Source organism: Marmota marmota, unplaced genomic scaffold (genome assembly GCF_001458135.2).
Source record: "Marmota marmota marmota unplaced genomic scaffold, marMar, whole genome shotgun sequence".
Taxonomy (NCBI): Eukaryota; Metazoa; Chordata; class Mammalia; order Rodentia; family Sciuridae; genus Marmota; species Marmota marmota.
This window is the reverse complement of record NW_026000142.1, coordinates 23,663,550-23,687,652: the sequence shown is the minus strand read 5'-3', so window position 1 is coordinate 23,687,652 and position 24,103 is coordinate 23,663,550. Positions and strand designations below refer to the sequence as shown.

Here is a 24,103-nt window from a genome sequence, read left to right as displayed (position 1 = left end):
TGGCTTATTATAAATGGACTTTATTATGTTCAGGTACATTCCTTCTGGACCTAATTTGTTTAGCATTTTTATCATGAAGTTATATTAAATTTTATCAAATCCCTTTTCTATTGAGATGATCATATGATTTTTGTTCTTTGTTCTGTTGATATGATGTATTATGTTTATTGATTTGTGTATATTGAGCCATCCTTGCATCCTTGGTCTGAACCCACTTGATTATGGTGAACAATATTTTGAATAAGCCATTGGATTTGGTTTGTTAGTATTTTGTTGAGAATTTTGCTCTGTGTTCTCAAGGATATTGGTCTATCGTTTTCTTTTTGTGTTGTGTCCTTATCTGATTTTGTTATCAGGATAATGCTGGCCTCATATGATGTGTTTGGAAGAATTCCTTCCTTTTCTATTTTTTTGGAATAAGTCTAGGAGGATTTTGATATTAGTTCTCTTTATAAATGTTTGGTAGAATTCAGCAGTGAAGTCTGGTCCTGAGCTTTTCTTTGATAAGAGGTTTTTTTCTGACAGATTCAATCTTGTTGTTTGTTACTGGTCTATTTGGATCATCTATTTCTTCATAATTTGGTCTGAAATGGTTACATATGTCTAAGAATTTGTCCATTCCTCTCAGATTATCAAATTAGTTGTGCATCTTTGTCCATAATAATCTCTAATGGTCTTTTACACTTCTGTGGTATTAGTTGGAGTCCCTCCCTTTTCATTTTTTATTTTATTTATTTGAGTCTTCTCAGCTGCCTTTTTCTGTATAAGGGTTGTCTATTTTGTTTATCTTTTCAAAGAACCAGCTCTTCATTTCATCTTTTGTATTATTATTTTAGTCTCCATTTTATTTCTTTCTGTTCTGTCTTTTTAACTTTTTTCCTTCTACTAATTTAGACTTCAGTTTGTCTTGCTTTTCTAGTCCTTGAGATGCAATGGAAAGTTGTTTATTTGAGATTTTTCTATCTTTTTGATGTATGCATTTATTACCATAAATTTCCCTCTTAGTACTGTTTTGCTGTGTTCCATAGATTTTAGTATCTTGTATCTAAAATTTGCATTTGTTTCAAGAAAATTTTAAAGTTTTTTTCTTGATTTCTTCCTTGAGTTATTTGTTGTTCAAATATCAGTTGTTTAATTTTTATGTGTTGGGTATAATTTTAAAAGATTCTTGTTACTGATTTCTAGCTTTATTGCACTGTGATCGGAAAAGGTACTTGATATGTTTTGAATGTTTTTTAAATGTGTTGAGCATTGTTTTGTGGCCTATCAAAGGGTTTATCCTGGAGACATTCCATGTGCTGATGAGAAGAATGTGTATTCAGTAATTGACAGATGGAGTATTCTGTAGCTGTCTGTTGGGTCCATTTAGTCTAGTGTATATTTTAACTCTGCTATTTCTTTGTTGATTTCCTGTCTGAATAATCCATCACTGAAAGTGAAGTGTTAAAGTCACCAGCTATTATTGTACTGGAGTGTCTCTCTTTAGCCTATTAATCTTTGCTCTATGTATTGTATATTCCAATATTGGGGTAGTATCAGTTGAGTTTTTTTTTTTATTTCAATACTGTGAAAATCTCATGCCCACTCCCCCAGCCTGGAGGCTTATGCTGAGAAGTCAGGCAAGCTGTATTATTATCTGTTGTTTCTTTTCTTTTGCGAGCTTGAGAATCTCCTCTTACGCCTTTCAGAGCTTGGTTTTAAGATGTCTTAGGGTAAACTTGGTTGAGTTAAATTTGACTGGTTACCTTTGATCTTCCTGTACCTAGATTTTCATATCCTTCTCCAGGTTTAGTAAGTTATCTGTTATTTGCTTGAATAAGCTTTCTAGCTCTTTGGCATCCTCAAGTCCTTCTTGAACCCCAATAACCTATTAGCTCTTTTAATACTTTTTATATTTTGCTTGTCTTCAAACTCATTAATTCTTTCTTCTATTTGATCTGTCCTACTTTAGTGCCTACTATCACATTTTTAAATTTTTTTTAGTTGTAGATGGACACAATATCTCTATTTTATTTATTTATTTATTTTACGTGGTGCTGAGGATCGAACCCAGTGCCTCACACATTCGAGGCAAGCGCTCAACCATTGAGCCATGACCCCAGCCCCTCTATCACATTTTTAAATTTTTTGTTGTTGTTGTTGAGTGTTTTTCAACTCAGGAATTTCTGTTTGATTTTTTTTTAAATTATTTCCATGTCTTTGTTAAATTTCTCTATTATAGTATTGAAATATTTCTTTGTGTTTTCTCTAGACTCATTGAATTTCCTTAAAACAGTTGTTTTAAATTCCCAGTGAGTTCTCCAATATTGAGTATTATCTAGTCACTTTCTGGCACCTTATTAAGTGATGTCATGGTTTCCTTGAAAGCTTTAGATGTTTGCTGGTGTGACATGTTGTCTCAGCATTGAAGGATTAGGTATTTATTCTCGTCTTTCTAATCTGGCTTTATTTGTGCCTGTCTTCCAGAAATTGTCAGCAGTCTGCTTATTTTCCTAAGTCTACAGTCACTTCCACTATTTCAGCACTAAATGGTGCCCAGGTCCAGATTTACTAGGAATCTGCTTGTGGTATTTGTCATTGTTTCAGTACTAGAGGGCAATTCAAGCCCAGATTTTTCTTAAATACAATGATGTTGTGTTCTTCAAAAAGAACCCGGAGAATGCCTAGAAAGAGTAATTTGTCCTCACAAGCTTCTTTCTGTAGTCAGGGAAGGCCCAAATACCTTTTCTATAGTTACTGGCCTGTGGCACAGAATTCTGCCCAGCTTTGGGCAGAGTCACCACAAATGGAGCAGACCCAGGCTCCTATGTCATATATGTCACACATATGGCCACCAATGTCATCAACCTGTGTCATACCCTGAACCCCCAGCCTGCCAAGATCAGCAAACACTGGGATAGGTAAAAGGCCCCACACTGCTTGTTGCTGAGGTAGACTAGTGGCCGAAGACCATTGCAAATAGTCACAGGTGATGTCAGCTGGAAAAGAAATCCAATAGACTAGGAACCACATTTCTTCCCCCGACACTGGAGCTGTTCCAGAAGCTCATTCCTCAGGCAGGCAGGGAGAAGGGAGGATCTGCCCACTATTAGGTTTCAATAGTCCAGCATTAAGTTCCAAGGCAAAGTCTTATGCTTACTCCCTGGTTTCCCCACAATAAATGGGGTCTTACCCCATGCTATCACAGGTTAGGGTAGTAAAGGGTAAAGGCAGTCCCTTGGTCACCTGAGTCTCACAGTCACAAGGTCCTGCACAGTCTCAGGGGTGCAGTGAGGCTCACCACAGCTGGCAGTGATAAAAGGTGAAACTTGAATTCATCCCATTAGGGCATAGGTCACTGCTTGGTGCAAGCATAGTTCTAGAGGCCCATCTGTGACCACTGACATGGTGACAACTGTGTGATCAAAGGTTGGGGCATGGGTGGTGGAGACAGTTCTGTGACTGATGCTATGCTGAGTCCAAGTGTCACAACTACAGGGGCCCATATAGTATCAAAAGGAGGGCAGGTATGTCCAGCCTCACTCCAAATCTGGATGCATTGTAGACTGAACCTGGAGTCTGTCCCATGGATCCACAGGTCTCTACCTTGATGCCACAGCCAGTCCAGAGTCTCTGTGTGTTCTGGCTTGCTTATGGAACCCTTCAGTTTCTGTAAGATGTGGGGGTCTCACCACCATGGGCCTGGCACTGGATTCCAAGACAAAGCCCTATGCTAGCCCTCCTGTCCTGCTCCTTAGCAGGTAGAGTTTTGCTCTCTGCTCTACCACTTGAAGCTGGGAGAGGGGTGTTGGAGGCCATCGCAGCCTGCCTAATAATTCCAGGCTTGGGTAACGTGATTCCTTGGGTATCAGCCTGGTGGTAGGGTCCATGGGGCTTTGCCCAGCACTGTGTTAAAACATGGTGGACCTGATAAAATGGGTCTCAAGTCTAAGGCCTGGATTAATCCTCTCCCTCTTCCCCAAGTGGGAATTACCACTCCACTGTTTCAAGTTGGGGTAGAGGCAACATAGGCAACTCCTTCCTGCCTGCTTTCTTCACTATGCTTTTCATTTTGTTACACTAAAAGCAGGCACCATGGTTTCTCTCTTATTTCCTTAGCTCCTGTGAAAGTGGTTTGGTGTGTGAATAGCTGCTCAAATTAGTGCATCTATGAGGAGGCGATCATCAGAGCATCTTGGCCTCCATCTTGCCTGCCTCTGATACCACAATTTAAATACACTAATCATAGAATTTTAAAAGCAGAACTGAGAAGACAAAAGGAGAAAAGGCTCCTCTGTTATTAATTCCAGTTATTTCAATACCATTAAGAAGAAGGAGATTCTAAGAAAAGCCACATAAAATCCCTGAGGGAGGAGGAAAGCTTTCATGAAGAAAGACAAAAAGAATTAAGTATAATTTACTTTTACTAAACAACTATGTATAAAACCCTAAAAATTATATCTCATTTTAAAGTCACTGGTAAATTGTATCTTAAACTTACATGAAATGTTTTCTGTTTCTCTGATATTTATATAATGAAGAAGTTTATAGTCATTTTTGAAGCATTTTTAAATTAAATATTATATTTAGTGAATGATCTTTTTATATCACTTAAATTTGATTTCAACAAAATCTCCACTACAAAGGTTTTTAATCCCACTGAGTAAAAATTAACCTTATAAAATTTGATATAAAATATTATGGAGCCTATTTTTTCAAAAAGACCCTTAATCTGTTGTAACATATTAAGTTGAACTATGATTACAAAAGAACCCAGGATTTTAACAGTTCAATGTATAGACAAGATATAATCACATCAGGGACTGCCTCAGGCTAGAGGGTCATATTCTAAATGTCTCATGATACAAATAATTCATGATACATGAAATTAAATGTATGATAATGCTTAGATTTTATTGTCCTCATTGAAGTGTTATTATCTATAACATGGTAACCATAATGCTATGAGTTTTACCAAACCTATTTTCTTATTTTTTTATTTGTTCTTTTTAGTTTTACATGACAGTAGAATGTATTTGACATATTATATCTACATGGAGTATAACTTCCCATGACAAACCTATTCTCTTTGTCCCTGTGAATATATGAATAGGCTTTATTTCTGGCCACCCCTATGGTTAGATGGGTTATGTATCAGAGTTTTGGCCGATGGAAAGTAGGTATGAGGTGTGAGTCATTCTCAGACTCAATGGAGGACTCAAGGCCCAAGAGGAGAGCAGAACCACAGTTGGAGGGAGGGAGGCTTCCAATAAATGTGTAGAACAGCATCTCCCCTATCCTATGTGCACTAAGCAGCAAGGTGAGAGAGAAAGAGCACTTGGAGAGTTGCTATAGTGATTAGCACGTGGCATATGCTAACAAATATATTCGTCTCAGAGAATTATGTCAAGGTTGGGGAGGGACTATACAGACACACGGTATATTAAGTAAACCTTAACAAAGCCGTTAATTTAAGAAAGCAAACAGAGGTGGCCTTGGTGTAAGTGTAAGAGGCCCCCTACTTCCACTCCCACCCTGTTCAATTTGTTTCTTTGTAACAATTTAACAACATAAAGATTCTGCTTCTTGCCTTGGTTCTCTCAGGAACCCCATGACTTAGCCATAAGCCATCCTCTCTTGGCCTTTCTTAGGTGAACTTAGTTCTTTTAAGCTCTGACTGCCTTACACAATTCTCTCTGTTAGAAAGCTCTTTTCCATCACCTCTGCCTACTCGAATTCTATCACCGCTCTCCCTGCCACTCTCACCAAGGCTTTCCCTCTGGAAGGCTCAGCTGGGAATGACAGCATCCTGCTCCAAACGCCTACAGCCCTTTCCCTGTACAGCTCTGAGGGCACATCCTATGTTCCAGGCTTGGTGATGATGATAGGCAAACTGTCCAACTAAGTAGCAAGTTCCTTGCAGACAGGAACTTCATGTGCCAGCACATAAAAGATATGCTAATAAATGTCATATGAATTTGTGAGCAAATGGGAATGAATGCTCAAGTCAATGAATAAGTAAACGCAATTCCACAACATCAGCTTGAAGGGGAGGACCCCTTTCCTTCCAAATGAGTCTGAAGGTAACCATGCTTCCTTTATGACATTCTGCGTAGGCCAGAGCCCTCCAGCTAACAGAAAGATGAGCAAATGGGCAGAGATCAGAGCTTGTGAGTGGCAGACACAACAGTCCAGAATTGGCCTGTCCCTGAAACATCAAGATTCACACAGAGAGGAGCCTACCAAGAACACGGGAAAACAATCTTGTGTAAGAAAGCATAAGAAATAGCTTAACTTTTAGGGTTTTTTTTTGTTGTTTTTTTTTTTTTTTTTTTTTGAGTAAAAATAACTTTAGGCAAAACTTTTTTGACTCTCTGTTGACATGAAACATACATACAGAAAAGTGGCCATCACATGTGCAGTTTGATGGATTTTGCAAATTAATAGCCCGTGAAGTCAGCATCCCATTAAGAAACCACAGAACCAGCTGCCCAGAAACCCCTCCCCTTCAAGCCCTTACATAGTATTTTTTGAAGAAGGCGAAAGCAGAGACGGGGAGAAAAAAAAAAAAAAAGACACTGGGAAGGGAGACTGCCCCGGCATCTGTTTAAAAAACAATGGGACACAGTCACAGGAGGGGGACACATCTCGGGGAACCCAAGTCTTCACCGGGACACACTCAACAAGGCATTTCCCGATCTGCAAAACAGTCTGCTGTGATTAAACAGCTTCACACAAAGGGTAATTCCAGAAAACGTCGGCCAGGCTTTGAAGGCGAACAGGGCTTCTAGGTACAGCTCAGGGCAAGACCCGCAGAGAAGGTCCCTGTCCCGCTGAGGCCCCTGGCTGGGGGTCGACCAGGTGCCCGCAGAGGTGAATGGCAGCCGGGCCGCGAGGTCCCCGACCGTCTGCCGCACCGCGCTGTGCAGAGCTATGGGCTCGCCGCCCAGGCGTCGCCCTCCCGCGGGCCAGGAAAGAGGACCGCTCCCGCAGCGCCACCATCCGCTTCCAGCCCGGGTCGACCCCGCGGGGCCCGCACTCTGCGCCCTTTCTCTGAACCTGGAGAGGCGGGGCATCCTCTGGGCTTCTTTCCAGCGGGATGTGACTCCTGCCAGATTCCAAGCTGAGAACACAGGGCTTAGGAAGGAACAATGTTGCAAGCAACTCCCATGTTATAATGTCACCTGAGGCCTCAGGACCAGAGCTTTGAGAGCAGGCTCCATCCAAACTGGTCCCCTAAGTCTTCCTCGAGGTTTGGACCCTCTACAATGCACCCGAACAGGAAAAACCCCATGATGGAAGGAGCCATCCTTGATTTGGGAACTTCCCTCCCTTACTGCTTCCTCTCTGGCAGCATCATACTCGGGAAAGGAGGTCGAGGCAGGTAGGTAGGTGACTGTGTAGTTGTGTGAGCAGAGACATAAAAACCCTTGGCAGTCTGCAGATAACTCGAACCAGGGCCCCAGAAATGGGTCTGGAGAAGTCGTTATAAAGCAGAAGTTCTTGCTCACAAGGACATGGTACCAGCAGTCTTTGGTCCTAAATTTCAGTCAATAAGAGAACCTGAGGACAACTAATAGATTGGATCAACAGAAGGGCAATAAAGGGCAGGCAAGACCTTAGGGTAGTTAAAGTGGGATTCTTCCCAAGTTCCACACGCCACAGACTATTTTTCTCCCAAGTTCCCCATTCTGATGATTGAAAATGAGGGAGATTGCAGGGCTTTAGGTCAGGTGGTTACATAGAAGGGAAGGGCTCTGTCTGGATCTTGGTTGGTCTGGACAACTTTGGGAATATCACTCAATATTCCTGTAAATGCAAAGATTTTCAAAAAAGGAGACATTCTATACAAGTGACCTATCAAGGCCCTATCTTCATATGCGCAGAGCCCCGAGTAATAGAGGAATAATGAACATAGCAGTCTCTCAAGTGACTGGTGTAGGAGGCAGCCCAGTGCACAGCTGTTCAACCCTGGGAGGAGCATTATGATGACTGCCACTGACAAGCTGTGGGACCCAGGACAGCCATGTAACCTCTCTGTGCCATGCTTCAGTCTGCAAATGAGGATCACTGTAATATCCTCTCCTTGAGATGATATGAGAATTAAATGAATAAGTTTTAAAGTGCTCAGAACTATGTAAGACCCATGGAAAGAGCCATAAAAGAATTTGTGCTTGTGGTGATGACACGATTATTATTATTGTGGTCCTGACCCTATGCTTTCCCAACCCAGAAATCTCTCCCAGAGGAAGTCACTCAATCTATTGAAAAAGCAGGAGTTGACTAAATGGCTGAGGGGAGTAGAGAAAGAAAGGTAGAGGAGAGTGAAGAATGGAGGGAAGGGAACAGAGGGAGCAGCACACAGAAGCACATAATGCAGAGGAGCCCAGCAAGAGTGAGATCAGTTTCATTCCATTATGGAGGTGATTTGAAAGATGAAGCAGAATAGGCCATAAAGGGTCCAACGTACATAAGGAATTGGATTTTTAAAAGTCAATCTACAGGAAAAAAAAAAAAAACATTTCTGGAAATTTCTGAAGTGCTTCCTAAACTATGTTAGCAAAAATTAACTGAATAGAGAAATCTAAGAAAAGTGTAGTGAATGGCCAGAGTCTGCTAATAAGAATGGAAAATGAAGTAGAATGTTCCGTAGGCACCTGGACCTGGCTATAGATTCCTGCGGTTGTGTTGACAATGACTGATTTCCTGTAGCCTCTTTTCTCAGAATTTGCAGTGCTCCTCTCTACCCACAGGCTAATAACCTGCCTCCCCAGTGGTCTCCAAGGCTGCCTTTGTTCTTACTGTCAGAGCCCTGACGTTCTGTTCTGGTATATAACATTCCCTGGCCAGCTGAGAATGCAGGGGGTACATTCTGAATAGCTAAGACCAATCTCATAATTCTATCCACTTTCCCATTGATTGACTGAGGTATGGATGGGCACTTGCCACAATTCTAGCCAGAGCCATAATGGAAGCCAGGAGGCTTCTGGGAAAAGTTTCCTTTCTCTGAAAAAAAGCACACAAGATGACCTGGCCTCTTCTTCCTCTGTATGTTGTGCTGATGTGTGACACCCAGAATTGCATGTCCTCTAGAGCATCTACACAATATCTTTCATAGTACAGCTAGATAAGTTTTTGTTCCGTTGAAAACTGAAGATTTATAGCAACTTCCTAGAAGATAAGTAGGGTGGTTGTTATCCTTTTGGTAGATGAAGAAGCTGAGAGAGATGAACTGGCACATGTTACACCTAAAGATGAATGATGCTGGTGCTTCTATAATACCAGATGCTTCTCTTTGATCTTATCAAATCCAGGCCAGAAAATATGATACACAGCTTTAAAAAGGTTTCTTTTTGTGCCCAGACAACAAAGCAAGGCATGAATATGAGCTAAACTGTATTAGATTAAAATGCCTTTTTTCATTTTTGTTTGTTTATAAACAACCTGCTAAAGAATGTGAAAAGATGGATCTAGTGCTTTTTCAAGCTGAGAGGTACCCACATGACTAAGTCAGACAGCTATTCCACTCAGGAACAATGATCAGTTAAAGATCTTTGCAATCAATGTACTCCAAGGGTTTGGGGAGCCTTTGGAGGTACAGGCATTACTGCATGCTAGGAGGAGCCTCTTCAGTTTGCCTCAATGTGCCAACACATGTTGTTACCATTTATATGTGCCAAGAGATAAGTCTGGAAAGCGTATACTTTCCCCATAGCCCCTTCTTCTCTTTTCCACAAACTGTCCATTTCAGTCAACTAATCTGTTTACTATCCCCAAATATCTTTTGGCCTGGAGTACTAGGGTATTGACTTGCCTTGTGATTACTTTTGCCTTGAATCCTGGGCTTTCCCCTCCATATTTAAAATAGAACTTTAAGAATCCCACCAGAAGTTACTTCCTCCAATAAAACTTTTGGATTGCATAATGACAGTTATGTAATATAGTTAAACCACCGGGACTATATGTACTATCACACGGCACACAGTTTTTTTCAACTGCATGATGAAAAGAAATGCATCTGCGTGTTTTGTTTCTCTAATTAGACCATAAATAATCTCTCTGAAGGTCACTGCAAAGAGCCTTCCTCATAGCAAATAGCTAATTCTCTTTTGAGGGGATATTGGGGATTAAACCTAGGAGTACTTTACTACTGGGCTACATCCCCAGGCTTCTTTTTTTATTTTTATTTTTTATATCTTATTTTTTGGAGACAGAGTCTTCCTAAATTACTAAGGCGTGGCTAAGGTTAAGTTGCTGAGGCTAGCCTGAAATATATCATCTTTCTCCCTGGCTCCCAGAATTACAGGCATGTGACACCATGCCCAACTGCACAAACAACTAATTCTTTATCTTTTTCTCTATCATGGACACCTCCTATCACACTTTTGTTTTCTAATGTGTTCTATCTTGTCATTTGTATGATGGTTGAATGTGATATAAAAGGTCAGACTCTACTTTTTTTAACCAAAATAACTTACGTATCTACCATATGTAAAATACCGTGCTAGATTCATGGAGATTCACAGAAGGGAAAAATAAGAAACATATTAGTAAACAAAACAATGATGAGGCCTAGGGGGTCTTCTAACCTAAAAACTCTGGGAATAAAATATTCTTATTAATGAAGACAACCCTGGCATGATGTAAATACCCACATACCAGATGGAGACATTGACCTTTACTTCTCCCTGGGAACTCTCACTACGTATAGTCAAATTTTGGTGGCTATATCAGGATTGGGGGAAGATCAGGGTAGTTTTAATTTCAAACCACCAACAAAGTTGCATAATTGAATTTAACCAAATAGTTCCTTCAGGAGCAAGGAGACCCAGGAGCCTGAGTCTAGCACGTCTGGGAAAAGACGTGTGTGTGTGTGTGTGTGTGTGTATGTGTGCGTGCGCTTGTATGTGTGTGTGTGTGTGTTTAGTGTCAGCAGGCCAGGGAAAGAATGGCTTGGGGGCAGAACTGGCCAACCTCATGGTCCTTCTGAAGTTAACCCTCCTATCCAAAACCCACGTTCCACCTCACAGACTCCCATGAACTGTCCCACACACAGTGAAACACAGCTTGGTAAGCTTTTACATTGTGACTTGATGACAAGAGAGGGGTGGTTTTCCCTCAAACCAAATTAAAAAAAAAAAAAAAAAGTCTTGAGCTTCCTAAAGCTGTCAGCCTCCTAAGGGAATATTCTTATATAGGAATATACTTTGGGAAGCTGCTAAGTCCCCTCTAAATATTTGGGAGGCAACCTTTGAATTAAGTGTCTCACCTGGTGATGTCAATTATTGGAGTATTATCAAAAAGTAAAGATCTCAGGGGTTCTATGTGAAAAGACACAGAACAGGTCAAACAATCAATTATCTTGATAGCTGAGTAATTCAAGGAACTCTTAATTATATACTTCCAAGAGACTTAGGAGGCCAACTCCATTCTTCTAGTTATTTCTAAAGCCCAACTATAGTCCATGAAAGCCCAACTTGGAGGATAAACTTTAGAACCTGGGATGTACAGGAAGGAGCACTCCTCATTCAGGATCCAAGTGGGCATGGGGGTCCTTGAAGAAATTGAGTTAATCTGGAGGATATAGAATTGCTCTAAAAATTGACTTAGGAGGACTCTTCTGTTGTTCTGCATTCCCATGGGAACCAAAAGCCATCTCCCACTGACTGCCGGCCTTCCTCTATGGCAGTCTTCAGCTCCCCTGTTTCCCAAGGATACCAAGAAACCTCCTATTTTGTCTTCAGTCAAGCAACCATTGTTCACAGTAAGCTTCCACCCTCAACATCCACCAACACACACACACACACACACACACACACACACACTCTGCAGGACTTTCAGTTTGAGCCCATGATATTTTGGGCTCTAAATTCTCTGAAAAAAAAAAAATAATAGAGAAATCTCTCACCACACTGAGGAAGTGAGCTCCCAGACACTGCCTTTGAAAACGCCCAGCTTGATAACTCAGTCCTCTAGATCACTAGGTTTCTCTTCCCCTATCCCTCAGTTATATCTCATGAACCAGAGTTTATGTGAATTTCCATAAGAGTAACAGGTCTAATTCAGTTCTTACAACTCTCCCCAACAAGTTATCTACGATTGCAGCTGTGAGGCCTTTTCATCTACTTCTAACTAGTCACAAAAATATTTCATTTATTTGTGTCTCATGTATATTTCTTATTTGGATCTCTATAATTTTAATTTGTCTCAGTCTATCACAAGTTTTGAAAAATTAATTCAGAGTAAAAAGAAAATAAGGCAGACGCTGCTCACTCTCTCGCTCGCTCTCCCTCGCTGTCTCTGTGCTATAGCAGGAAATGCATTTCTGACACTTTTAAAATGAGCAATCACACTTATAATCAACTTGGTTAAAACTTCCTTCCTGGTAACTGCAACACTTCCTCTGCATCTGGATATGAAGGGAGCCCCAGAAAAGCGGAAGAGTTGAGAGGCACACTGGGTAGGTTTGAATTTGTTTTGTTTTCAAAAATTAAACAAATGATCCTTCAGCATCATCGCCTCCGCTGCTCTATCAGGTATTGCTTCCTTCTATTTTTTGCTTTCTGTTGGGTCTGACTCGAAATAGAGACACTTCCTTCTCAGCTAGAATATTTTTATCTGGAACTGTTGTCGGTTCTTCAGATGATCCTACCACTGGATGTCCGAGTTTCATTGTCTGGTCCAACCTAGACTGTGGATATCCACAAGGTTCCGGCAATAGTTTGCAGGTGCATGGATTCTTTTTTGTTTTTGTTTGGGAGGAAGAGGGAGGGCCTGGGAGCCTCTGCCAACCAGGCTTCATATTCTTACAAATGCATGTAGAAATGACTGAACTTATAGTGTTTCTAACATCTTTTTATAAGAGAAGAAAACATCATAGCCTCAACCATGAAGAAATCCAGTGAGTATTTGCTCAGCCTGTTTGGTATCACTGAAGGAGATATGGCCATGTATTTGTATGCTGCCTAACTTGGCCAGTTTCATTTCAAGTTAGTGTCAATAGCAATCTACCTTACAATTCTCTTCTTTGTTTCTTATTCTATAATGTAGCAAAAGTTCAAAATGGGTGTTTTAAGTTACAAGAGAGAGTTCCTTGGGGCTGTCTTGATTTCATTTACTAAGTATAACTTCATTATATTTTAAGGCAGGTAATATTGACTTTAAAAATAAGTTAAGCCAAGTTAACTTAAGTTAACATAATTTAAGAACTAATGAAACTCACTTTTTTAGCTTTTAATCAAAAACATATACCATCTTTTTGGTAAATATCAATTCCCCTACTATTTCTTAAGGGAATAAATTGTCATGAGTCTCATTAATATTAGTTATTTAAGAGTGAATGATATTTTCTGAGAAACTGTTTTTTATTTCAATAGTGAGTCTTAGTTAGAATATAATGTATTACCAGGTAGTGATATTAAATATTAAAATACCTAATTATTCCTCTTTCAATTTTAATACTTATAGAATTTCAAATATTAGAAGGCTTTCTTACTATGGTATGTCATATTTATATTTAAATGCTTTGTCAAGAGGAGGTTTTCATTAACTGCTTGTTGAAAATGGATAATTTACTGGGAGTATATTTGTGAATTCTTGACATATTAATAGAAAGATTAGAGCAAAAAAAAAAAGTTAAGTAATCATTTAGGGTCAAAATAGTAGGTTACTGGAGTCCAGAAATTTTGCCTCCCATTCTGGGGTCCCTCCACTATCAAAAGCAGAGCCAGACCAAGTGAATTGGTACAGAGTTAAAAGTGCCTAGTAGATGTTTATATTAGGATGTTTATGTTAGATGTTTAAATTAGGCAATTTAATCTAAAAGGGCTGATGGCTAGAACACTTACACATTTCGTGATTCAAAATTTTACATACCTTTAAATGGTCTTGATTGCAACTTTACTATTTCTGGTATTTTTGAATTTTATGAATGAAATGACTACCATTCTTAGAGGAGAGGTAAGAAAAAAAAAAGAAAAGAAAAAAGAAAGACAGGAAGTTGACTAGGGAGTAGCAGGTCCAGACAGTTTGAAAATAGAGAACATGAAGTGAGGTTGGGTAAGGTGTCTGGGTTAGAGGAGAAGTGTGAGACTGAACAAAGGAAAAAGTTTAGGGCTTGTTTTTAAAGTGAGATGTTTCAGTTGCACCTTGCAAACTTGAACTTGATCCTTAACTGTATTGTTTTACTTATCTGTATGTTTGAGTATGTTTAACAAAAATTACAATTTTGAGCTATTAAGTCAGACACTGTACTAGATGATTCTTTGGAATATTTCTTTTTTAATTAAAAAAAATTCGAATACATACAAAAGTAGAGAAAATGATTGATGAGTGGGAATCATAGGCCCACTGTCCATACAAAAATGTATACCTCCTTATGTAACTTTCACCTCCACCCTCTGAGGTATTACCAACCAATCTGACAGATTAGAAACGGGCTCAGAAATTAAATAGTCCAAGTCACTTAAATAGATAGTGGCCGCCGGGCCAAGATTCTCATGCCTTAACTCACAGGCCCAAGCTCTTAAAAGCTGTGCTGCATCCAACTTGAAGTACACCGTCCCTCTGGGTCCTCGGGTGCATGTCAATCTACTACACCTTCTCTTCTACCATCTTGTAGGAAACAGAAAGGGAAAAGCGTTTCTTGTGACCAAGGCCTCTGTTTCTCTGCCCCCAGACTGTGTAGGGCATGGAGCTGGAGAACTATGAGCAGCCGGTGATTCTGAGAGAGGACAACCTCCGCAGGCGTCGGAGAATGAAGCCACGCAGTGTGGCGGCCAGCCTGTCCTCTATGGAGCTCATCCCCATTGAGTTCGTGCTGCCCACCAGCCAGCGGGACACCAAGATTCCTGAAACCGCGCTGCTGCACGTGGCGGGGCATGGCAACGTGGAGCAGATGAAAGCCCAGGTATGGCTGCGCTCAATGGAGACTAGTGTGGCCGCGGACTTCTACCACCGGTTGGGTCCGGACCACTTCATCTTGCTCTACCAGAAGAAGGGACAGTGGTACGAGATCTATGACAAGTACCAGGTGGTGCAGACCCTGGACTGCCTGCGGTACTGGAAGATGCTGAATAAGAGCCCAGGTCAGATCCACGTAGTACAGCGGCATGCGCCCTCCGAGGAGACCCTGGCCTTCCAGCAGCAGCTCACCGCCCTCATCGGCTACGACGTCACTGACATCAGCAACGTGCATGACGACGAGCTGGAGTTCACACGCCGCCGCCTGGTCACACCTCGCATGGCAGAGGTGGCAAGTCGCGATGCCAGGCTCTACGCCATGCACCCCTGGGTGACATCCAAGCCCCTCCCTGAGTACCTGTCAAGGAAGATTATCAACAACTGCATCTTCATTGTCATCCATCGCAGCACGACCAGCCAGACCATCAAGGTCTCAGCTGATGACACCCCAGGTGCCATCCTCCAGAGTTTCTTCACCAAGATGGCCAAAAAGAAGTCACTGATGGACATCCCCGAAAGCCAAAATGAGCAGGATTTCGTGCTGCGTGTCTGTGGCCGGGATGAGTACCTGGTTGGTGAAACACCCATCAAGAACTTCCAATGGATTAGGCACTGCCTTAAGAATGGAGAAGAGATTCACCTAGTGCTGGACAGGCCTCCGGACCCAGCCCTGGACGAGGTGAGAAAAGAAGAGTGGCCACTGGTAGATGACTGCACCGGAGTCACCGGCTACCATGAGCAGCTGACCATCCATGGCAAGGATCATGAGAGTGTGTTTACTGTATCCCTGTGGGACTGTGACAGGAAGTTCAGGGTCAAGATCAGAGGCATTGATATTCCTGTCCTACCCCGAAATGCAGACCTCACAGTTTTTGTGGAAGCAAACATCCAGCATGGGCAGCAAGTTCTTTGTCAAAGGAGAACCAGCCCCAAACCCTTCACAGAGGAGGTGCTCTGGAATGTATGGCTCGAGTTCAGTATCAAAATCAAAGACTTGCCCAAAGGGGCTCTACTGAACCTCCAGATATTCTGTGGCAAAGCTCCTGCACTGTCAGGCAAAGCCTCCGCAGAGACTCCCAGTTCAGAGTCCAAGGGCAAAGCTCAGCTTCTTTACTATGTAAACCTGCTACTGATAGACCACAGGTTCCTCCTGCGCCATGGGGAATATGTGCTTCACATGTGGCAGATATCTGGGAAGGGAGAAGACCAAGGGAGCTTTAATGCGGACAAGCTCACATCCGCCACCAACCCAGACAAAGAGAACTCAATGTCCATCTCCATTCTTCTGGACAATTACTGTCACCCAATAGCCCTGCCTAAGCATCGGCCCACTCCTGACCCCGAAGGTGACCGAGTTCGAGCTGAAATGCCCAACCAGCTTCGAAAGCAACTAGAGGCAATCATAGCCACTGATCCACTTAATCCCCTCACAGCAGAGGACAAAGAATTGCTCTGGCATTTTAGATATGAAAGCCTGAAGCATCCCAAAGCATATCCTAAGCTATTTAGCTCAGTGAAATGGGGACAGCAAGAAATTGTGGCCAAAACATACCAACTGTTAGCCAGAAGGGAGGTCTGGGATCAAAGTGCTTTGGATGTTGGGTTAACAATGCAGCTCCTGGACTGCAACTTTTCAGATGAAAATGTCAGAGCCATTGCAGTTCAGAAACTGGAGAGCTTGGAGGATGATGATGTTTTGCATTACCTGCTGCAGCTGGTGCAGGTAGGGGATGTTGGCTTTATCAAGGGAACTGTCCTCAGGAATTTATTTGCATGTACACAGGCACCCCATTCAGTTGTTATCAGATACCCTTTGTTCTGAGCTTCATGATGGGTCAAAACAGATCTAATGAAGCCACCTCAAAAAGCAGTAAACGCTTCCATTTATTATTTTACTGTCTTTAAGGGTTTGCTGACAAGCATTTTAAAGACATCAGTATGATATTTTGTTTTGTAGGAAAATTGGCCCCATGGAAATACTTTGTTCTCATTTATTATTTTAAGGATAGATTCAACCTATTGAATGTTTTCTTATGTCAAGTTTCCAAGTGATTTACATGCTTTTTGTGTGTTATCTCATTTAACTCTCCCAAATACTATGATAGTGGTCAAATTAGTATTTGCATATTTTGCATAAAGAAATTAGGGAACAAAGAGGCTAAGCAATCCAAGATCACATACTTTGAAAGAAGCAGACCAGAATTCAAATGTAGGAGGTCTGATTTCAAGCCCTGCCCTTGTCACTGCCTGCAAAGAGTGAGCTAAAAGAGATCTTCTCCGCCCCCCCCCCCACCACCCCATGAGTACTCCAGTTCATAGAAAAACAGCTCATAGCTGGGTAGAGTCTTGAAAGCTCCTCTCCTTAGACAGGTCCAGGGCTATGTTTCCACTCCAGTTCTCATGATGTCCCCTGGGGCCCTGAGAGGCTCAGTGATGTCTCTGAGGTTTAGCTAGGAAGTTAAAGACTTAAGGAGCAGCAGTTCTCCTGCTCACTCTAGCAGTTCTCAAATTATGTTGTAATGTTTGAAAAGATAAGGAAATAAATGAATTGGAATATAAATTTCATTTTAGAGCCCAGACATGTCCATTCATTAATTTAACAACCCATACTGAGAAGACTGACATTAAATGAGTATATACACAAACATGTTTAATAACAGATTGTGACAAGGAAAAACAACAGAGTATTATGAGAAAAAAAGGGGGCCAGGGATGCTTAATTTCAGCTGAGGAATCCAGGCATACATAGTCCAGAGTTATATTTGCCCCAAGATCTTTAGGATAAGTCAGGCTAAATTTTAGACTCCAAACTGTCACTATAAATATTTATGGGAGGGCTGGGGTTGTGGCTCAGTGGTAAAGAGCTCTGGCATGTGTGAGGCACTGGGTTCGATCCTCAGCACCACATAAAAATATATAAGTAAAATAAAGGTATTGTGTCCATCTACAACTAAAAAAAATTGTTTTTAAAAATATTTGTGGGAAGTCCCTAGAATTTTCTGATAAACACTTTGGATATTCTCAACTTTGAACCTTCACCTTTCCCTCATCAGATACTTGAAATGTTACGTTTGGCTCTAACTTTCATCTATTAAATATGGCCACTATTTTTTTTTGGCCCACTAGTTCAGATACTGGCATAACAGTAGAGAATTTTAGAATAATTAAAGGAGCCTCAATGTTCTGGCTCTCCATGACAAAACTAACATCAAACAAATTTGTATATCCATTATTCTAAATCCCTAGGCTACTATGAATTATTTTTCATTGTCATTTTTATAAGTAAACCTTCCCAAATTAGAGGATAAATAATGTTCTTCTTAGAAACGTTTTAAATGAGAAAGGTCAATAAGTTATATTAACATTGAATTTGTGGTCTTAAATTTGAAGAAGAGTAGTCATTTGTAAAACTATTTGAGACATTTTCACATAAGACTAAATGACTCATTCCTAATTAAAATGGTCTCCTAGCTGACTTTACAGAAGTGAAACACAAAGGTCAGAAAGACTCACGTTCAGTTTAGAAACTTAAAATGTATTTAAAGTAAGTACTAGTGGCTAAATAACCACATTCTCAGAATTAAGGCCTTACTTAGATACAGCTATCATGGTACCTATTTGACCACACCCATGAACATTTTCGAAAGCATGGGTTATAATTGAAACATTATGGTTAGTATTTATCATTTCCAAATTGCAAACCCAGAGTAAGAATTATGAATCTTACTAAGAAAACTCCAGGCACCAAAATATTAACTAGAATGGGAATTTCTTCCTGTTCCTTAGGGGGAAAAAAAACAGACTTGTTTGTATTTGGAAAAGAAACACTCTGAAATATTCAATTTAAAACTCCTTCAGTTTTACACCTCAGATATACCTTCTAACTTTATATATGCAGTTATGCTTGTTAGTTTAAAAATTATGAACTATTTTAAACCTATAAAGAAGTAGAGAAAATAATTTAACAAACATTTAGACTCCAAACTGTCACTATAAATATTTATGGGAGGGCTGGGGTTGTGGCTCAGTGGTAAAGAGCTCTGGCATGTGTGAGGCACTGTACTCATTGAGACTTAATTTTTTTTTCATTTTATTGTTTTTTCTTTTTTTCTTCAGCAATTAGAGCTATCACTTAAGTCAATATTCTCTACATTAGGGGTTGGGATGTAGCTCAGTGATAGAATGCTTGCTAGCATGCATGATCTCCAACATGGCAAAAGAAATAAAAATCAACCAACAACATGAAAAATACTAAATCCTAGAGATGAAAAGCAAGCTCTACCTGAGGAAGCACATAAAAGCAGGGATTTTTCTGGGGAAAAAAGAAAAAGTAAAAGCTCTCTATATACACAGCGTGGCAGCAGGTAGTGACTATTCTGGATTGATCTAGACCTGCTGTCTACTTGCAATGAGAACCTGTGAGACAGCTCAACGATTTGCCATGAGATGCTGAAAAGAAAGCTCTAGGGTTTTTAGGATTTTCACTTCTAAAGAACATTCTTCTCCTTAAATGCACTAATCGCCATTGTCCTTTTCATATAGCAAGTCTCCTTTCTTCTATTTCATGGGTTTGTTCTAGCCATCTCCATCTTTCCTCTCTGCCACCTATAAATCAGGTCAGCCCCTAATGGAGCCAATGCCCCTGCCTCTCCACTTCTGAAAGTACTAAAAGCATGTGACTCTGAGCTAAGACGTCTGGCCTCTAATCCCACTTCTGTTACTACTCTGTGATCCTAAGGAAGTGGTTCATTCTGGTCCAAAGAGTCTTCTAGAAGAATGGATTCAAGTGACTCATCGGATTCTCATCTCCCTAGCCATAAAGACCCACTCAAGCACATTGCCAGTTTTTCTCCATTTCCTTTTTCCTGACCTACCAACATAGAATACAGTCCTACTAATGCCAATGTGTTCTTCCTTCAGGCCGTCAAATTTGAACCATACCATGACAGTGCCCTGGCAAGATTTCTGCTGAAGCGTGGCTTAAGGGTAAGTACTTCCACCTTGATAATGGCGTCACATTTTAGGTCACTGAGAATTGACCGACAGACCTAGAGCATTAGTCATAATAATTTTGACCTTCTTGTACCCACCTCAGAACAAAAGAATCGGTCACTTCTTGTTTTGGTTCTTGAGAAGCGAGATCGCTCAGTCCAGGCACTATCAGCAGAGATTCGCCGTGATCCTGGAAGCCTATCTGAGGGGCTGTGGCACAGCCATGCTGCAGGACTTTACCCAGCAGGTCCAAGTCATCGAGATGTTACAAAAAGTCACCATTGATATTAAGTCACTCTCTGCTGAGAAGTATGACGTCAGTTCCCAAGGTAGAGCGGCTGTATTTTCCTGGTTCTCTTTCCAAATGCCTTCATCTCCAAATGCCAGAATCATTATGATTCTTCTTTTGGGAAGCCAAGTTTTAGTTTCCTAAAGGCAGCCAAGAACACTTTTTTTTATTCTCTTGTCTGCATGGAGTAAGTAATTTCAAGTTCTCCTTTTATAAGTTAATGACTTTTAAAAACTAAACATATATTGTTAAGGATAAAGCTATGATAACAAACATTAAACTCTTTGAAAATTAAAAATCATTATGTAGTGTCAGGTATAATTTTGAAGAACACTTTCACACACAAAATAGAAGAGTAGTTATTTTCAAATCTTTACCTTTTCCTCCCTATCTTCAATGTATATGTCATTTTTAAATGTTCAGTCTTTTAAGGTAATAAATTCTGGAAGAGTTATGTTAAATATTTTTACATTTATTCATACATATATCTCAGAGTAATATATGTATATAATAATAGATAATGTTATATATTAATGTTATATGAATTATATATTAAGATAATATGTAACATATTATATATTGATGTATAATAATTTATAAATATATATAATCCTTTGTATATATACACACACACAAGACACCTCCTCTATGAAGCCACTTCCAATGTCCTCTTATCCCTACCCTAAGAAGTCCTGTGCCTGCCCTAAGAAATTTAACCACTTCTTGTCTGTAGTCCCATAAGTTCAGGTTGATACCACATTAAATCATGGTCATTAATACACCTTTCTGACCCGATAAGCTGTATAAACCTTGAAACTAGGGAATATTTCTTGATTTTCTGCACCTAGACCTAGTACTGTGCCTCATGATAGACACTTACTCATGTACCTAATCACATTTTAAACTTTTGAATATTTTAAATATCTACTTTTTCCCTTTGACCCTTTCACAGTACACAAATAATGCTATCTCCTAAAAATGATAACAGTAATAATATTAACCTTATGTTTGTGCTGGCCTCCATTCTATCTGCTGTACATAGAGTAATTTTTAATTTATGTATTTTGCCTTGAAATTTTTGAGATTATCAATCTTCTATACACATCTTAACTTCCTCTTTTGAAAAGAATTTGCAGAACTTTAACCTAACTATTTAATATTGTCTTCAAATGTCTGTTCCCCAAATCAGATGGCAGTTCAAAGTTTCACATGCTGGAAAGAAGACTAGAATTAAGTCCTTATCATTACCCTCAGAAACTCCTCCCCATATCCTGTACAGCATTTGTGTGCTATCCCACAAATGTTCACATATTTCCATCCCCCACTTTGAAACATGTGCCTGGTTATATTGTCACAGCAAGCCTAACTTATCTTGCCACTTCAAGTAGTTAGTTCCTCAAAGGCAGGATTCTACCCAATCTTCTCCTGCTCCACCCCAGACCAAATATATAGAATGCTGTAAGTAAATATGGCCTCAGGAAATGTTGTAGATAATATTGGTAATTTCTTGAATTCATATAACTTTTTTGTGCTTTTGACAATTACAGTTATTTCACAACTGAAGCAAAAGCTTGAAACCCTGCAGAATTCTAATCTCCCAAAAAGCTTTAGAGTTCCCTATGATCCTGGTCTGAAAGCAGGAACCCTGGTGGTAGGTATCACTTGGATGTTTATGTGTGGTTTATATGTCTTGCAATGTCTGGAGTGCTTTCTAGGGTCCAGTGCTTAAAAGTTGATGTTTATATAGAGACAGGGAAGCTGGAGAGTCCGTGGTCGAGCTTCTGATAATAATCATTAGCTTCTGAAAGCTTCAAAACCAGGTAATTTCCCTTCCATCTTGTTTCAGATTAGCTTATGGAGATATCCTTTATGTACAATAAAATTTGTGCATTTTAAGTGTATAATTCAATGAGTTTTGACAAACATATGCTACCATATGACCACTATAATAATCAAGGTACATTTTAAGAAATATTATGGAAAAAGTTCTTTCAAGTCACAAATCTTGTGCAAGTCTACATACAGGCTCTCTGTTCTTTCCCATTAATCTAAATATCTGTCCTCAGATCAACACCACACACCCTTGGTTACATTCAAATAACAAACCACATTGTGAACATGTAGAATCTTATAGCGGTACACTTCTATTAACCTCCTCCCAATTCTTTGTATTTTTTTTTTGTCATGCTGTTAACTTCTGCAAGTGTTATAAACCCCCAAATGCATTGTTATTATTTTTGCTTTAAACAAAAATAGATTTAAAAGATTAAGCCATTTTAAAACGTTTTCCCCCATATTACCATTGGGCTACTCTTCACTGTTTTGCATAGACCCAGACTTTCTAGCTGGTATCATTTCCCTTTGACCTTTAACATTTTATGTAGTTCTGCTGCTAATAAATTCTCTCAGCATTTGTTTATCTTAAAAACTTTTCATTATATCTTCATTTTAAAAAATATTTTCACTAAATGAGGAGTTTTAGATTGATGACGACTTCTTTTTCTTCTTCTTCTTCTTCTTCTTCTTCTTCTTCTTCTTCTTCTTCTTCTTCTTCTTCATTTTCTTCTGGCTTGCATATTTTCTGATGCTAATTCTCTGTCCTTATCGTTAACTGTCTCTATATAACATATATTTTATTTTTATGTAGGCTTCTTCTACGATTTATTTAATCACTGGTTTTCACAAAATTTAATCTGATGTGCCTTCTTTATGTTGAGTCTCCAAGAGAGTATTGAACCTTTGACTTGGGGGTTGATAGCCTATCACATTTAGTACTTTTTCAACTAATATTTTTCCTGTCCTCTCTTTCTGAGACTCCAGTTGCTATGTTCTAGACTGCTTGCCCATGGACTCAGTCTAGGTTGCCTTTCTCTGTTGTCAAGCCTCAAAAGGGTCCTGAGAAGTCAACTGATGCAATAAAAGGGGTTCACTTTATTTGTCTTCCTTCTCTCAGGGGTCACAGACATCCATTGCCTGCCACCAATGTCTGAAAAGAGTTATTTCATATATTTTGCCTAGTCCTATAGCTGTGTGTGACAGGACAGCAACTCCTATCATGGTTAAACCGCAAAGAAAGGAAAACCTTCCTCCTTTACATGATTAATTTTATATGCAGTTACTAGTAAATTGGCCCTATAGAAAAAGCATATATCGTCTACTGTCCATTTAGAATTTTGTTGGGAATTATGATATATTAATACAGATTTCAAAGTGTTTGCTCTTTTTAAAGACCACATCAGTGAATTTCACCACCATGTATGTATATCCACAAATAATTAATTTAACAATGAATAAATAAATAAATAACTATGGGTAAATGGCAGAAAGACCAATAGAGGGAAGGAGAAGGAGAGGTACTGGGTCTTAATTAGAATAAGATATATTCCATACTTGTATGGTTATATCAAAATGGGTTCAACTGTCCTGTATGGCTAAAAAGAACCAATAAAATATAATAAAAATTGTTTGATCCATGGAGAATTCACCTTTGGCTGAAACTTGTATGCTGTTTGGTTTTAGTTTTGATTTTTGAATGATGCCAAATCACGTTTCCTCTACCTTAAATTTGTTTCAGTGTGTCAGGTGGAGGGATGAGAGAGGAGTGTTGTACTTGACTGCCCAATTTTCCATTAATTTCTGTTAAATTTTATCTTGTTTGGCCTATTGCATCTGGTTCTGCAATAATAGCTTTTTAGATACTGTGGTAGCGTTAGAACTGTTTTTTTTAAAGCTAAATCTTAGAGGGGGGCCAAACATATAAATAGATATTAGTGAAGTTTCTCTGGGTTAAAGGGAATGTGGGAGTACCAGTGTCCTGTGGGAGAAGCACAGGGCAGAATCTGTCACACCTCATGGCATCAGCATCTCCATAGACCCTTGAGC

At 39.8% G+C, this 24,103-nt stretch overlaps 1 protein-coding gene across 7 annotated transcripts in view; it reads left to right on the top strand.

The window, feature by feature from the left end:
- Window positions 1–12,365: 12,365 nt before the first annotated feature.
- Window positions 12,366–24,103, top strand: part of Pik3cg (phosphatidylinositol-4,5-bisphosphate 3-kinase catalytic subunit gamma) — a 30,745-nt gene continuing 19,007 nt past the window's right edge. For 2 of the 7 annotated variants that reach the window (XM_015488347.2, XM_048786119.1), the window contains exons 1-5: window positions 12,377–12,515; window positions 14,657–16,663; window positions 19,861–19,926; window positions 20,036–20,261; window positions 21,769–21,872. In XM_015488347.2, coding sequence (XP_015343833.1) covers window positions 14,669–16,663; window positions 19,861–19,926; window positions 20,036–20,261; window positions 21,769–21,872 — 2,391 coding nt within the window. In that variant the 5' untranslated portion in view covers window positions 12,377–12,515; window positions 14,657–14,668. The other 5 variants (XM_048786116.1, XM_048786115.1, XM_048786114.1 and 2 more) reach the window with 5 other exon arrangements.